We start from the raw sequence: 16,797 nt of genomic DNA, 5'->3' as shown, positions 1-16,797 counted from the left end.
GATGGTATCAGAGATCTCTCTGGGCCTCAGTGTCCTCATTTCTGATCTTGGATGCTAGCAGTTGCCCTTCATACTTCCCAGGTTTGTTGGGGGTGGGGGTGGGGGTGGGATGAAAGGATGGTGGAAGAAAATGGTGTGAAGGGCCTCATAAAGGCTAAGTTCAGAGTACTGTCTCAGAGCAGGGATGCTCCCATCATGAACTAAGGCAGGCTCCAGCCCTGTAGTTCAGGATGCTCACCCAGTTGACAGTGCTCCCTCTCCTGGTGAGTCCCGGGTATGACACACAAGTCCCCTTTCAGGGGGGTGGGCTCCTGGAGATCCTCCACACTGAGTACCCTTTATGGGCCTTCTCTCTTTGCAGGCTCTAAAGGCTTACCTGGCATCCCTGGCAAAGATGGTGCCAGTGGGTTCTCAGGCCTGCCTGGGGATATTGGCGATCCTGGTCTTCCCGGACTGCAAGGCCCTCCAGGATTTGAAGGTCTGGTGATATCAGCACTAGGGGCAGAGAGCTGCTTTGAGGGTTTGAGGCTTGGGCATGACCTAAGAGCTTGAACTTAAGAATCAATAAGCCCGGTAGTAGAGCTGGATACTAGGAGGCTAGGGAACTTGGCTCTAACTTAGACACTCTCAATGACTCTCTGACCCTGGGAAAGGATGCCCTATATGCCAGAAGACAAAAGATTGTCTAAATCCCTTAGTTCTGCACCAGCCCTTGTGATCTACGACTCTGTACTTTAGCATGGCCTCTTGCACTACACCTCCATTTTTACCAGGAATTGTGACTTGGATGGGGAGGGGGGCAGTTCAAGGGATAACAAGATTTGGGAGGTATCTTTGAAAGGTATGGCTGTTCAAAACTCTCATCAATTGTCAGTTGTCCCGAATAGAGAACATGCTGAGGCTCACAAGGAAAATGTGATTGATTAGGTATGTCTACCACTGGCAGGAGAGGGGGGCACAATTTTGCCCCTGCTTTTTCTTTTTTTCTTTTAGGAGAGATAAGTGATTGAACCTGGGACCTTGTACATGTGCAGCAGGTGCTCAGCCACTGAGCTACAACTGCTAATCTTAACTTTACTTTCGCTTTTCTGGTTAAGTTTCCAGATAGTAACTCCTCTAAGAGGGCCTTTTTTATAAATTTTCTTTTTTTAAAATTTCTCTCCCCTTCCCCGCCCCCCCAGTTGTCTGTTCTCTGTGTCCATTTGCTCCGTGTTCTTATTTGTCCACTTCTGTTGTTGTCAGTGGCACAGGAATCTGTGTTTCTTTTTTTTTTGTTGCGTCATTTTGCTGTGTCAGCTCTCCGTGTGTGCGGCGCCACTCCTGGGCAGGCTGAACTTTCGTGCTGGGCGGCTCTCCTTATGGGGCGCACTCCTTGAGCGTGGGGCTTCCCTACACGGGGGACACCCCTGTGTGGCACGGCACTCTTTTTTTTTTATTCATTTTTTAAAAAATATTACATTAAAAAAATATGAAGTCCCATTCAACCCACCGCTTCCACCTCCCACTCCCCCCACAGCAACACTCTCTCCCATCATCATGACACAGCCATTGTATTTGGTAAGTACATCTCTGGGCATCGCTGCACCTCATGGTCAATGGTCCACATCATAGCCCATACTCTCCCACGTTCCATCCAGTGGGCCCTGGGGGGATCTACAATGTCCCGTAATTGTCCATGAAGCACCACCCAGGACAACTCCAAGTCCCGAAAACGCCTCCACATCTCATCTCTTCCTCCCATTCCCCATACCCAGCAGCCACCATGGCCAATTTTCCCACACCAATGCCACATTTTCTCTGTGTACATTGGATTGGTTGTGTCCATTGCACTTCTACGTCAAGAGGGGGCTTAGATTCCACATGGATACTGGATGCAATCCTCCTGCTTTCAGTTGTAGGCACTCTAGGCTCCATGGTGTGGTGGTTGACATTCTTCAACTCCATGTTAGCTGAGTGGGGTAAGTCCAATAAATCAGAGTGTAGGAGTTGAAGTCTGTTGAGGTTCAGGGCGTGGCTATCATATTGTCAGTCCAGAGATTCAAATCCCCTAGATATATCTTAAACCCCAGCACCAACTACAATTCCAGTAAAGTAGCATGAAAGTCTTGTGAAAAGAGATCCCATCTGAGTCCAGTTCCATCACGCAGAAACACCAGCTCCAAAGAAGGGCCAACTGACATGGCAGTGAACCCCATCTGCCATGATCATAGAACCCGTGGGTCTCTTTAGCCCTCAAAAGAACCAATACCTGGGGTTGTATCTACTTTATCTGTCTCTGAGACTCTGCTCAGGTGTGACACGGCACTCTTTGTGCACATCAGCACTATGTTTGGGCCAGCTCCACACGGGTCAAGGAGGCCTGAGGTTTGAACCACGGACCTCCCATGTGGTAGACAGATGCCCTAACCACTGGGCCAAGTCTGCTTCCCTCTAAAAGGGCCTTATGCTTGAGCCTGAGAAGTATCCCACTCTGCCCCCTCATCTTCACTCAGACAATCAAAGCCTAAGGTGGCTATGGGAAGGCATGATAGTATACTTTCTAAAGTGGAGACTACATAGCCAGATATACCCTCTGAGCCTCGGTTTCCTCATCCACAAATTTGGGTACTAGTAGTACTGTCTTCTAGGTTTCTCATGAGGATTGGGTGAGATAATACATGTACATAATGAGTCTTGCACAATGCTTGGCAAAAAGTGAGGAGCTGATGTTATTCTTAGCTGCCCCAGGTTCACCCTTTTTATGTTCTCTCCCTCTCAGGAGCTCCGGGAAAGCAGGGCCCGTTTGGGAAGCCTGGAATGCCTGGCCAGAGCATGCACATGGGCTACATCTTAGTGAAGCACAGCCAGTCAGAGCAGGTGCCCCTGTGTCCCATCGGGATGAACCAGCTGTGGGTGGGTTACAGCTTGCTGTTTGTGGAGGGCCAGGAGAAAGCCCACAACCAGGACCTGGGTAGGTACCTGCTTTAGCCACCACCCTGGTCATCTGTCCCCACAAGGACCAAGAGCCCACCTCCTCTCCCCTGCCACCCTTTGGTGGGCCCACCGTTGTGTAGTAGGTTATGAGCACCAGCTTTGGAGTCAGGTAGATTCAGATTCAAACCCTGGCTCTCCCACTTAGCTGTGTACCCTGGGCAAATTATTTGACCTCTCTAATCTTCAGCTCCTCCCTGATGGAACAAGGCTAATCCTAGTACCCTTTCATAGGGTGGTGGAAGGATTAAATGAATGACTAAACATGAAATGCTTCGAACAGTGTTTGGCACATATCAAGCATCCCTTCAATGTTAGCAATTAATAGTAGTAATATAAGATGGCCTGCAGGGTGATGAAGATGACCCAATACTTAATTGTATTGTCTATAGGTGTGTTGACTCTTCAATGTATACTCAGTCTATTAAATGGTGGTTTTGCCAAGCGGGTCAATTAGGAGGTCGTTTTTCCATTTATAAGAAGATTCAGTTCCTTGTCAAACTTCCCTGGTGCATTTAAAAGAGGATGTAATCAACAGGCTTCAGCATGTGTATAGTGTTAAGGATGGTGAGGAGAGGAGTACCCTGGTTGGGTACATGCAGTTGGACATACACCCAAACCACCATCTAGTCCAGTTCAAGTGGCCCTGGAGCTCATTACACCCCTCACCCTGCCTACCTTCTCTTGTTCCAGGGTTTGCCGGCTCCTGCCTACCCCGCTTCAGCACCATGCCCTTCATCTACTGCAACATCAACGAGGTGTGCCACTATGCCAGACGCAACGACAAATCCTACTGGCTATCCACCACTGCCCCCAACCCCATGATGCCTGTCAGCCACTCCCAGATTCCCCAGTACATCAGTCGCTGCTCTGTGTGTGAGGCGTCCTCGCAAGCCATTGCTGTGCACAGCCAGAGTGTCACTATCCCACAGTGCCCCCTGGGCTGGCGCAGCCTCTGGATTGGGTACTCTTTCCTCATGGTAAGGCCCTGCCCTGACTGCTCACCCAGTGCAGAGGCAGAGGGCAGGGAACTCTGGGAAGTTCCCTCTAAGTGGTTCTCAAGTTCAAGGGACTTGGGGTGGAAATCACAGAGTTTGAAAGGCAGGAAAGGAGTGGTTGGCCTGGCCTCAGCTAAAGATCAATGAGCCCAGTCTGCCTGAATAACATGTCCTTGTGTGTATGAGTGGAAGGGAGCAGTTTGCACCCAGAGTTTCAAGGCCGAGTATATTGTATGTGTGAATCAGAGTCAAAGGCCCTATCATCTTCTCAGTGCTTGCTTCAGTTATGTCACAACCAAGGGAAGAGGAAACATGGTAAGGGATGGGTGAGCCATGAGGGTGAGGCTGTCCCCCCTCAAGGCCAGGATATCCTCTCTACCCACTCTCTCAGACCCATCTGGCCACTGCCACCTCCTCCCTAAAGGTTCAGTGTTTCCATGTCCTTGCTGGAATTTTTGCTGCCTTTCCGTTTTGGTAGGAAGGCAGTGTCTGGGCATGCAATGTTGTGCTAAGAAAGAGCTGAGAACATCTATAAGCCCAGGGAGGCATTAGGTAACTTACATGATACCCAGTGAATGGGGATGTTGCATCAAATGGAAGGTCTGGTTAAGTGCCAGGAAACAACTCCCAAGGAAAACCAGTGTGGCCCCACCGAAACACCCTGCCTCTCCAGAGCCTCTTTGCTGAATTGCAATGATCATGGCCCCAGGTCCTCAGGGCAGCATCTTGGACCAAGGATAAAAGGCCAAGGGCATGATGGTGAGGGGATGCCTTTGAATAATTACCAATAACATCGCCACAGACTTCCTCACATTAATGTACCAACATGAGGTAAAGGAATTCTTGTTTTGCTCTTTGTGAACTGGGCAGTTTATACTAATACAATACAAAATCTCCTCACCTAGCATTCTGTCCTATCTATAAGACCAGGAAATAAGGAGAAAGGCCCCTGAACTTCCATAGGAAAACACAAAATCTATGTACTAAACTTCATGTGCTTTGCTCATGGGAGAGCTCTCAAGTCTTTATTCAGAATTCAGAATTTCTCTCCTCTTAATTTATAGATAGTTCTTTTTTAATTTAATTTAATTTTTAATTATCTTTTTAAAAAGTTAATAGATCACACAAAATGTTACATTAAAAAACATAAGAGGTTCCCATATACCCCACTCCCCACGCCCCTGCCCCATCAATTTTTTAATTGTATTTTCTGAAGATAGATAGATCACAAAAAAATGTTACATTCAAAAAATTTAAGAGGTTCCCATATACCCCCTACCTCCCTCACCCCACTCCTCCCACATCAACAACCTCTCTCATCATTGTGGCACATTCATTGCATTTGGTGAATACATTTTGGAGCACTGCTGGACCACAGGGATAATAGTTTACATTGTAGTTTACACTCTCCCCCAGTATATTCAGTGGGTTATGGTAGGATATATAAATGTCCTACATTTGTCCCTGCAATATCATTTAGGACAACTCCAAGTCCCGAAAATGCCCCCACATCACATCTCTTCTTAACTCTCCTGACCCTCAGCAACTACAGTGGTAATTTTCTCCACCTCAATGCTACAATTTCTTCCATTACTAATCACAATAGTTCCATAGTAGAATATTAGTAAGTCCACTCTAATGCATATTTTATTCCTCCATCTTGTGGACCCTGGGATGATGATGTCCACTCCACCTGTATATCAAGAGGGGCTTAGATTCCACATGGATGATGGATGCAATTCTCCTGCTTGCAGTTGTAGGCACTCTCGGTTGTCTGGTGTGGTGGTTGTCCATCTTCACCTCCCTGTTAGCTGACCTGGGTAAGTCCAACAAACCAGAGGGTAGGAGTTGCAACTCTGCTGAGACTCAGGGCTCAGCTGACACATGGACAGTCCAGAGATTCAAGTCTCCTGAGTACACACAATCCCCAGTGCCAACCACAGGTTCAGTAAAAGAGACAGAAGAAGTGTGTAGAAACGTCACATCTGAGTCCAACTCCATCGCACTCAGGAACACAATTTCCAAAGTAGGGCCCACTGACAAGGCACTGAACTCCACACCCATCTGCCATGACCATAGAACTGTGGGACTCCATAGCCCTCAGGAGAACCAGTACCTGGGGTTGTATCTACTTGGGCTGTCTCTGGGGTCCTGCTGAGGCGTGCATATGTGTGACCCCTCTGATAACCTCCTGACTCTTTTTGGAAGACTCTTAGCCATATAAACTCATTTGTCTTTGCCATTTCCCCCTTTTATTCAAGATCAAAAAGCAGTTTTTAGCACATGCTCCTACATGTAAGCTGAGAAATTCTGCTGATCTGAGTTGACCCTTTTATTCAAGGTCTCTTTCAACTTGCATCACCAGTTAGTGATTGGTAGTAATCCCTTGGTGCCAGGGAGGCTCATCACCAGGAGTCATGTCCCATGCTGGAGGGAAGGTAATGCATTTACATGGTCAGTTTGGCTTAGAGAGTGGCCACATTTGAGCAACATGGAGGCTCTCAGGAGGTAACTCTTAGGCACCAGCAGCTCTAGGCCTAGTTCATATTTCAGGCACACAAGCTAAAAAGCATAGACATCAGTATCAGGGGCTCATCGTTGTACCATCCATCTTCATTGGTCTTTGCTGTTGCACTTGGGGAGGTTGTTGCTGTTCCATTGGGGAATGTGATAGAGCTCCCCTGGGTAGGAATTCAGCACTCCTTCAGTTGAAATCTGTAACTGTCACTACGATGAAAATACCTAACATATATCTGAACATTTTTATGTACCCTATATACATGCCCTGGAGAACTCCTTCCCAACCATGTGCCCCCCATCAATAACACCCCACACCAGTGTTCCTCCCCTGTCATAGTTGAACTTCTCTGTGGTCCAAAATTTCTTCAAAAATGAAGCCTAATATATTGCCAAATTCAAGTAATAGGAAAATGAAATATAGGTATGGCTTTAAAGATTAAATAGAATACATACTAATTTAGAAAAACTTAAAAAAGTAAAAATAAATTGGGGTATTAAAAATTGAAAAATATTATAAAGCTTTGTTTTTCACATTTTGCCTTTCATCAATGCAATAGATATTGCCCAGTATTTACAGTGGCAAGTCAATTTCTTTCATTTCTTCCTCAGTGTCTACATCCTTTTCTTTTTTCTAACTTTTAATTTTGTCTTCACAAACGTTTTAGATCACAGTAATTCACATATACAATAAAGGAGACTCCCATATATCCAACATCAAACCCTTTTTCCCCTTCCACAGCAATGATCTTTTTACATGTTCATGTTATATTTGCTGCAGCTGATGTACAGATATTGAAACACAGCTTTCAAACATGGTTCCATTTTGGTTTACATTATTGTTTATATTTAAAACTGTAAAATTTTCTAAATTTATAGTTACCGTATGTTTTACATTATGGTTTACATTTTAGCCTATAGACTGTTATACATTTTTGATGTAATTTAACATGCCCTATACTCATCATTGCACGATCTTGTGGAACACTTCCATTGCGTTCCCCACCCCCCCCAGTTACCCTGATTCCATCTATTCTATACTTCTCTCCCCTCCCCTCAGGGCCCACAATGACAATCAATCTTCACTACTTGAAGGACCACATACACAGATACTTGCAACAATGCTGAGGGCTTGACATATTAGACTGCCCTAACCCATTGGGAGCCACCAATTCTCTTGAGAGACACAGTTCCCTCTGTTTGAGAACATCAGGCCTCCCCAGGATGTGGGTACACCTTCACACTCATTGTATGGGTCTCCACCCAATGATATAACACACTATGGCAAATGAGCACTCATACACTCCCAAGAGGCCTGCCCCTGTGCCAGATGCACCCCCCCACTTAAGCACCTTAAACAGGTAATCCTTTCTTATTATATTTTCTAAAGAGTTTTTCAACATTATAGTTTTAACCACATACTTGACAATCTCCCATGTTCAACTGCTCCCCCCAGCCCTCCCCATAATTCCTTGCGCCATCTGACCCATCCTCCCAATCCTAGCTCCCCTCAAGCCCACAAAACCCCACCCAAAGGTATCCCTATGCCATCTTATCCATTCCCCGTACAAATACTTACCTCCAGCTTATCATAGATTTCACCCATGTAAGCATCAGCTCACAACTTTCCTCTGCCCCCCAACTTTCTTTAAGCCTATCATCCAGTCTCTAGCTCTCTGAGACAGCTTGGCTTACTTATTTCATATCAGAGAGGTCATGTAGTATTTGTCCTTCAATGTCTGGCTTGCTTCACTCAACCTAAGGTCCTCAAGATTCATCTATGTTATCCCATGTGTTTGTTTTTTATTTTTTTTATTTTTAAATTAATTTATTTATTTTTAATGTTACATTAAAAAAATATGAGGTCCCCATATACCTTCCTACTCCCCTCACCCCACTCCTCCTATAACCACAACCTCGGTTCTCCATCATCATGGGACATTCATTGCACTTGGTGAATACATCTCTGAGCACTCCTGAACCCATGTGTTTGTACTGTATTCCTTCTTATAGCTGAGTAGTATTCCATTGTATGTATATACCACATTTTATTTATCCATTCATCTGTTGGGTGTATTTGGGTTGATTCCAACTTTTGGCAATAGTGAATAATGCTGCTATGAACATTGGTATGTATATATTGGTTTGTGTCCTTGTTTTCAGTTCTGGGAATATACCCAGCAGTGGAATTGCTGGGTCATATGGCAAATCTATAGCTAGTTTTTTTGAGAAACTGCCAAACTGTCCTCCAGAATGGCTGGATCCTTCTGCATTCCCACCAGCAGTGGATGAGTGTTCCCATTCCTCCACATCCTCTCTAGCACTTGTAGTCTTCTGATTTTTTGATCACTGCCAGTCTTATGGGAGTAAGATGGTATCTCATTGTAGTTTTGATTTGCATTTCCCTAATAGCTAGTGATTTTGAGCATTTTTTCATAAGTTTTTTAGCCATTTGTATTTCTTCTTTGGAGAAGCATCTGTTCAAATCTCTTGCCCATTTTTTAAATGGGTTGTGTGTCTTTTTATTTTTGAGATGTAGAAATTCTTTATATATGCAGGATATGTCTCCTATCAGATATATGGTTACCAAATATTTTCTCCCATTGGGTGGGCTGTCTTTTCACTTTCTTGACAAAATCCTTTGAGATGCAAAAGGCTTTAATTTTGAGGAAGTCCCATCTATCTATTTGTTCTTTTGCTGCTCGTGCTTTGGGTATGAGATTCATGAAGCCATTTTCCTATTACGAGGTCCTGTAGATGCTTCCCTACATTGTTTTCCAAAGTCTTTATGACCTTGGCTCTTATATTTAGGTCTTTGATCCATCTTGAGTTGACTTTTGTATAAGGTGTGAGATGGTAATCCTCTTTCATACTTTTGCATATGGATATCCAGTTTTCCAAGCACCATTTGTTGAAGAGGCCATTCTCTCCAGTTGAGTGGGATTTTTGGTCTTGTTGAATATCAGATGACTGTATTATATGAAGATCTATACCAGAACTCTCAATTCAGTTCCATTGGTCAGTGTGTCTATCCTTGTGCCAATACCATGCTGTTTTCAGTACTGTAGCTTTGTAGTATGTTTTGAAGTCAGGTAGTATGATTCAACCAATTTCATTTTTCTTTTTCAATATGTCTTTGGCAATTCGGGGCCTCTTTCCTTTCCAAATAAATTTCGTAGTTAGTTTTTCTAGTTCATTAAAAATTGCTGTGTTGATTTTTATTGGGATTGCATTGAATCTGTAGATGGTTTTGGTAGGCTAGACATCTTAATAATATTTAGTCTTCCTATCCATGAACAGGGAATATTCTTCCATTTTTAGGTCTTTTTTGATTTCCTTGAACAGTGTTGTGTAGTTTTCTGTGTATAAGTCTTTTACATCTTTAGTTAAGTTTATTCCTAGGTATTTGATTGTTTTATTTGCTATTGTAAATGGTATTTGTTTCTTGATTTCCTCCTCAGATTGCTCATTATTGGTGCACAGGAATGCTACTGACTTTTGTGCATTGATCTTATAACCTGCAAATTCACTGATCTCATTTAAAAGTTCTAGAAGCTTTGTTGCAGACTTTTTAGGGCTTTGTATGTATAGGATCATGTCGTCTGCAAATAGTGAATTTTTAACTTCCTCCTTTCCAATTTGGATGCCTTTTATGTCTGGTTCTTGCCTCAGTGCTCAAGCAAGTACTTCTAACACAACGTTAAATAGAAGGGGTGATAGTGGGCATCCTTGTCTTGTTCCTGATCTTAGAGGAAAAGATTTTAGGATTTCACCATTGTAAATTATGTTAGCTGTGTGTTTTTCATATATACCCTTTATCATGTTCAGAAAGTTTCCTTCTATTCCTATGTTTTGCAGTGTTTTTATCAGGAAAGGGTGCTGTATTTTGTCAAATGCTTTTTCTGCATCCATCGATATCATCATGTGATTTTGTCCTTCATTCTGTTTATGTGATGTATTACATTAATTGATTTTCTTATGTTGAACCTATAGATAATTCTAATATACCAGCATATCTGGTTTTCCTGAAAATGTGAAAGAGTGGGAAGTTGGATTGTCTAGTAAGTCACCTTAAAACAATGAGACATGCCAGCTCCAAAGGAGAAAATTGGGAGAAAATTACCCAAAGTAGGCCCAAGAACTCTGCAAGATGCCTTAGGGTTGTAATAGGGAACTTCAGTTTTTGTGTTGGGTGTTATTCAAGGACGCAGCTTGTAGAGCTTGAAACACACTGTATCTTTATCATACGGTAGGGAAATGTGTTGCTGATTTTAGAAAATTTTCTATTTGAGGCTCAAAATGAGAGAAACTTTGATGCTTCAGTTTTCAGAAAAGGTCACATACCTCTAGAGACACTCTCCTAAAGTTCTGCCAAATAAGGTGGCTATTTTTGTTTGCTAAGTCTGCTGATACAAAATACCAGAAATGGGTTGGCTGCTGTAAAGGGGATTTGCTTGAGGTAAAAGCTTACAGTTCTGACGTGAAATGTCCCAATCAAGGCATCATCAGAGGTGCTTGCAAACAAGAGGTGGGCCGCTAGTAGTACCTGGAGTCCTGCCACATGGTGAGGCAAGATGGTAGGTCTGCCAGTCTCCCACTACTTTCTCCTGGAGCTCAGCTGTGGGCTGTCAGGTATCTCTTCCTGGAACTCAACTCCCTGAGCTTCTCACGGTTTCTCTGAATTTCTGCAGCTGTACCCAAACATGGAGTCCTCTTTCTCGCATGGCAGGGTAAAGATGGCAGTGGCTCTCTTTTTTCTGGGCCTCTTCTTTCTCTTTGTGTGCTCTCAGTTTATATAAGACCCAGTAAGGGGGCAGAGACCCAACCTGGGTAACGCCTCACTGGCATAGTCCAATCAAAAGCCCTTGAGTATTCTAATCAAGTGCTCTGATCACAGGTCCCTTAATTAAGTTTAATGAAAAAGGCCCCACACCCAGAGGAATGGATTAGTTCAAGAACATAATCTATTCTGGGATTCACAAAATGCAAACAAAGTGGCCCTGGCATTTGTTCCATTGTCCATTTACAGACCCAGGTATGTATTAGGCCTCTTCCCCACCTCCTGTGGTCCAGAGAATAATCCATCTAAGGTGAAAGGAGTGGGGTGGGGATGTGGAGAGATGGGGACTACTGTCTATGGGTAGTGACTGGAGCCTATAGGCATAGAAATGGCACTGATGGGGATATCTTGATATCTAGTGCTGAGAGAGTCCTCTGAAGGTAAGGCCAAGACATATAGCCCAAATACTACATGGCCCACTTTTACTCAGCAGGTAGCAAACACTAAATGCCACCCTAAAAGGTGCAGTACAGGTTGAAAATAAAAGTTGTTCTAGTAGGGGTAACTTCCAAGTAAGAGCTATAAACAGGTAGGTCAGGGGTGTCATTCTACAGTTTAACCAGTTTGTGAATATTGTATGCTGTTTCCCTTCTTAGAGTACAATGCATATTAGACAAAGGGCTCTGAGAAGACCTGCAACTCAGAAACTTATTGAATTTTCCTTAATCCAGCCTCTTTCAGACTTATTTGCCCACGGAAAAAATTTTTGACACTCAAAACACCTCCAAACTCAATGGGAGAGCCACAGTTGGGAAATGCTGGTTTAGAGGTAGTCATTGCTGGTGCATAATGGGTTAGGAGTACACTAGGCAGTTAGAAGGGGGGCGCTCCTGTCCCTGAAGGCTGCTATGGGGGAGGGTGAGCAGCCCCTGCTTCTAAAACAGAGCTTTTATTATGCTGGCCAGATGCCAGCGCTGAGCCAAGGGACAGGGCTTAAGAACAGAAGTACACATGTCCTCCTGTAGCGCATGAAGTGCACCACCATCTCCCTGTGCCAGCCCCCGTCAGCACAGCTCAAACACCAACCTCCTATCTATTTCAGCATACTGCCGCTGGTGCCGAGGGTGGAGGCCAGTCACTGGTATCACCTGGTTCCTGCCTAGAGGACTTTCGGGCCACTCCTTTCATCGAGTGCAGTGGTGCCCGGGGTACCTGTCACTACTTTGCCAACAAGTACAGTTTCTGGCTCACGACAGTGGAAGAGGCGGAGCAGTTTGGGGAGGAGCCTACATCTGAAACACTGAAAGCTGGGCAGCTCCACACCCGAGTCAGCCGCTGCCAGGTGTGTATAAAAAGCCTGTGAATAGGCGGCACCTATCACTCTGCTCCTTGCCCCCCATGTCACCATGGTCACCTCACAAACCTGGGTGGCCTGAAGAAGGAAGATCTAAGCCTTTTCGCCCATCTGTCACATTTCACATTGGAGTCTCATTTGGGCTGGAACGCTGGCTACCCCCTCAGGCCCAGTAGATGAGCCCACCCTGTTGAGATTTGCTGTCCCATTTCATTCATCCTGGTGCTACCATTTGATCTGGTATGTTTGCCCGACTCCTGGCTACCTCAGAAAGATTTGCTGGGCCACCACTTTCTTAGACTGCTAGTTTTCTTCTCTGTCTTGAACAGAATAGTGAATAAGTCATTTCTTTATATCCAGGGCCCACCACACATTATTTGAATTAAACCAGAGCCCATTTTGACTTTTTAAAAAACAGCAGCAGGAACAACATCTGGCTGAACATTAACGGATGGCTCAAGTCTGCATCGGCCAAGCCCTCACCTTTCAAGGAGGCCCATTGTGTGTAGGCAGGCAGCAGAACTGGAATGAGGTACTAGCCAGTAGGCTGGGGTAAGCTTTGACTCCTTCGAAAGTGAGCAAGACCAGACCCCAAGTTGCTTAGGGAGTCTAGAAGGCTAGCAGTTGAGAGGTGCTCGTTAATTTTACATGGTCCTCAACAAATCACTTCCTCCTTGCTGGCTCTGTCTCAAGTCAGAGACAGGATTGGCCTGGTTCAAAGTAGAGCAGAGGATGCAACAAATGTGGCCAAGGCCATAAAAGGAAATGAGAACCACAGTCCTTTTTCCTGGGCTGTGGAGAGAGGGGTGGATGGGTAAGGAGGTGTGGATTTTGGTTTTGACTCCAGGAACAAAAGGGTAAAGCCTTGTCACAATTTCTCAGAAGTCCCTATTTATTCCAAATGTCATCCGGATGTGTACTATATGGCAAATTAAAGCTGCAGCATGTTGGTTCCTTTACATTATTGAGGCTGTTAGAGACTTCCCATTAAAATGTTCATCCAATTGCTCTTTCACAGTAGCCTGTTAAAATAATATGTTTTTAAAACCTCATAAAAATCTAGCACACTCCCCTTTTTAGCAGTTAGCAGACCTAAAGCAAGCCTGACTTGGCTATAAAGTATATTTTATTCTGTTTGGGGCTTTTGTTTTAACCATTTTCTCTAATTACAAGTTTCCTAGAACACCCAGCTATGTTGGCATGAGGCATTTTCTTCCAGGTGATTTTGTTTGGTTAAGTATTATGTAAACTGTGCCAATACAGACAAAGCATAACCAGTATAATTCGAATTATTATTTCATCACATCCTAAAATAATAAGCATGGTGTTGGCTTTGCACATAGCAAATAAAATGAATTAATCCTGAACATTTGACTCTTCTGATGTTCTTTGAGCAAAACGTTTCTGAAGCCATCTTATTGCAACTCATGAGTCCCCCTTACCTTGGTGGCTCCTATTACTGTGCATCACACTCTATAACTAGACACTGAGGGAGGGAAAAAAATTAGAAGATGATCAAAGTGAAAGAGCTGAAAGAGCCTGCTTCAAGATAAGCCTAGAAGTGCTTCCAGAAAGGAGTTTCCATACTTCTGTGGCCTCAGGGTCATTTGCAGATAAATCAAATGTGGGGAAATATTAAAGTCACTAAAGTCAAATCTAAGATATATGAAAAAACATTTTCTTGTTTACATATGCATTAAACACATCCTCTGGAAGGATAAACAAATTAATAACATTGGGATCTTGCAAGGAAAAGAACTGACATGTGGAAGAGAGAGGCATTTCACTGAATACCATTTTGTACATTTTCAATTTTGAACCACTAGAATTCATTTCCTCTTGAAAAAAAGACCAAAAAACAAACAAAAAATGGAATATAAGGAACCAAGTGTTCTCATATTGCTAAATATTTTTTAAAATTTTAACCTAAAAAAAACAAAACAAAACATTTGGTGCTAGCTTCCAAACCCTAGTTGCTGACCTTCCTCAGGATTTGTTTGAAGACAGAGGTGAAATCCACACAAGCTAAGAGGAGAAGGAAAGGAAAGTAGGAAGACACTGCTGGTATTTAAGGTGCATCCTCAAAGGAGACTGGTTAACAAAGTTAACTTGATGAATGCATGCTCTAAAACTCAATATGAGTTGCAACTCCTACCCTCTGGTTTATTGGACTTACCCCAACCAGCTAACAGGGAGTTGAAGAAGGTCAACCACCACACCAAGGAGTCAAGAGTGCCTACAACTGCAAGCAGGAGAATTGCATCCATCATCCATGTGGAATCTAAGCCCCCTCTCAATATAGAGGTGGAGTGGACATAACCATCCCAGGGTCCACAAGATGGAGGAATAGAGTATGGATCAGAGTGGACTTACTGATATTCTATTCTGGAACTATTGTGATTAGTAATGGAAGAAAATGTAGCACTGATGTGAAGAAAGTGGCCACGGTAGCTGCTGAGGGTAGGGAGAGGGAAGAAGAGATATGTGGGGGCATTTTCAGGACTTGGAGTTGTCCTGGGTTGTACTGCAGGGACAGTTGTTGGACATTGTATGTCCTGCCATGGCCCACTGGGTGGACTCGGGGAAAGTGTAAACTATAATGTAAATCATTATCCATGTGGTGAAGCAGTGCTCAAAAATGTATTCACCAAATGCAGTGAATGTCCCATGATGATGAAAAAGGTGGTTGATATAGGAGGAGTGTGGGTGAGGGGGGTGGGGGGTATATGATGACCTCATATTTTTTGAATGCAACATTTTAAAAAATAAAGACAGAAAAACTCAGTATGTTGTTATTCATCAGAACTTTGGAATTGTACAGATAAAATGTCAGCACATAAATAATTCTTTCTGAATATGGCTGTCAACCAAAATGGAACATAATTCAAACACAACTTATTTTTAATTTCTCAAATGAAAACTCAGCAGTTTGTCAGTGATTGGCAAAATATGGCCACAGGTTCAAATCTAGCCCACCACCTGTTTTTGTAAATAATGTTCTTTTGTCTTGGTAAATAATGTTTTATTAGAATATAACACACTCATTCGCTTGCATGTTGTCTATGGATGCTTTGGCACAACACCAGAGTTGAGAAATTGTGACAGAGACCATATGGTTTGCAAAGCCTAAAATATTTACTAACTGGCCCTTTACCAGAAAAGTTTTGATTTAAGCAATCATGATTTGATTTAAAGGACAAGGTGACATCTTACAAAAGTATCAGTAAGGATGGTAAGAGCATCCTCTCAGAAAGTAACGTTCCCTCAAACAGAAAGGAGATTAAGAAGTGTACATTTGACATAATTTCTCGGACAAACTTTTTGATAATAACTATTTAAAATACATATTCAAATAATTTAACAAGAATATTTTCTCCCTGATTCAGTCACTTTATTATTAGAACAAGAAAACAGTTTGCTTCTTATTATGTAGCCCAAAGGAAGTCACACCTGATAGGGTGAAGAAGAACAGGGTAACCATCTCTCATCTGCTGGTATTCAAAGCATGATGGGAGCTGCTGTCTGTCTTCCAGAATTCATCTCCTCATTTCATAGCTGCAGACTCATTGTGGCCAGGTCAGACGAGCTGGGAAGCAAAGGGCTCCTCCTAATCAATCTGATCCTAGGCTCCATGATTGTACCATTTCTTTCTGGGGAAGGGTCGTTTGCTTGTGTGTTTTCTGAGAAATGATTGGCTCAGTCATGATTGCTATGGAGTTTATATGCTGTTGGCATATCAGGCACTTGCTGACTACAAAAGTTTTATGTAAGAAGTTCATGTTCTTATGGAGCCAAATGGAAGACAGACCCCCAAACTGAGTTCACACTATTCTATATGCTCAGAATCTCGAAATCTTCCTCCAGGTCAAATTCTTCTAGTTGTTCTGTAGAGTCTATGAATTCTATCAGAATACAGAAATGAGAAAGAAGAAAAGTTTGGCACTTAGATTGAAGCAGTCAATACATTACTCAGGGGTTAAGGCTATAAATTTTAAATTGCTTTGCTAAAGAAAAAAAACTTGTGTGGATGGGACTTACAGATAGGACCACTGCCCAAGAACTAGAAACCCTTTATGGAGAATTAAAATAACTTGACTTGTTACATAGTCCTATTCACGCTGATGAGGCTGAGGCTCTGCAAGACCTTTGAAGTCTCTTTTGAATCACCCATGGCCTCT

At 43.3% G+C, this 16,797-nt stretch overlaps 2 protein-coding genes across 2 annotated transcripts in view; one reads left to right on the top strand and one right to left on the bottom strand.

Moving 5' to 3' along the window:
* COL4A6 (collagen type IV alpha 6 chain) overlaps positions 1–13,986 on the top strand; it is a 486,161-nt gene extending 472,175 nt beyond the window's left edge. The window contains exons 42-45 of the mRNA XM_058291502.1: positions 362–478; positions 2,759–2,950; positions 3,664–3,950; positions 12,368–13,986. Coding sequence (XP_058147485.1) covers positions 362–478; positions 2,759–2,950; positions 3,664–3,950; positions 12,368–12,628 — 857 coding nt within the window. The 3' untranslated portion in view covers positions 12,629–13,986. The remainder of the gene's footprint in view (positions 1–361; positions 479–2,758; positions 2,951–3,663; positions 3,951–12,367) is intronic.
* A 1,633-nt stretch (positions 13,987–15,619) lies between these two features.
* Positions 15,620–16,797, bottom strand: part of ATG4A (autophagy related 4A cysteine peptidase) — an 80,442-nt gene continuing 79,264 nt past the window's right edge. Inside the window, exon 13 of the mRNA XM_004466341.5 lies at positions 15,620–16,521. Within this exon, the coding sequence (XP_004466398.1) occupies positions 16,451–16,521 (71 nt within the window). The 3' untranslated portion in view covers positions 15,620–16,450. The remainder of the gene's footprint in view (positions 16,522–16,797) is intronic.

The sequence above is a fragment of the Dasypus novemcinctus genome, chromosome X (assembly GCF_030445035.2).
Source record: "Dasypus novemcinctus isolate mDasNov1 chromosome X, mDasNov1.1.hap2, whole genome shotgun sequence".
NCBI classification, from domain to species: Eukaryota; Metazoa; Chordata; class Mammalia; order Cingulata; family Dasypodidae; genus Dasypus; species Dasypus novemcinctus.
This window is presented reverse-complemented; position numbering and strand designations above follow the sequence as displayed.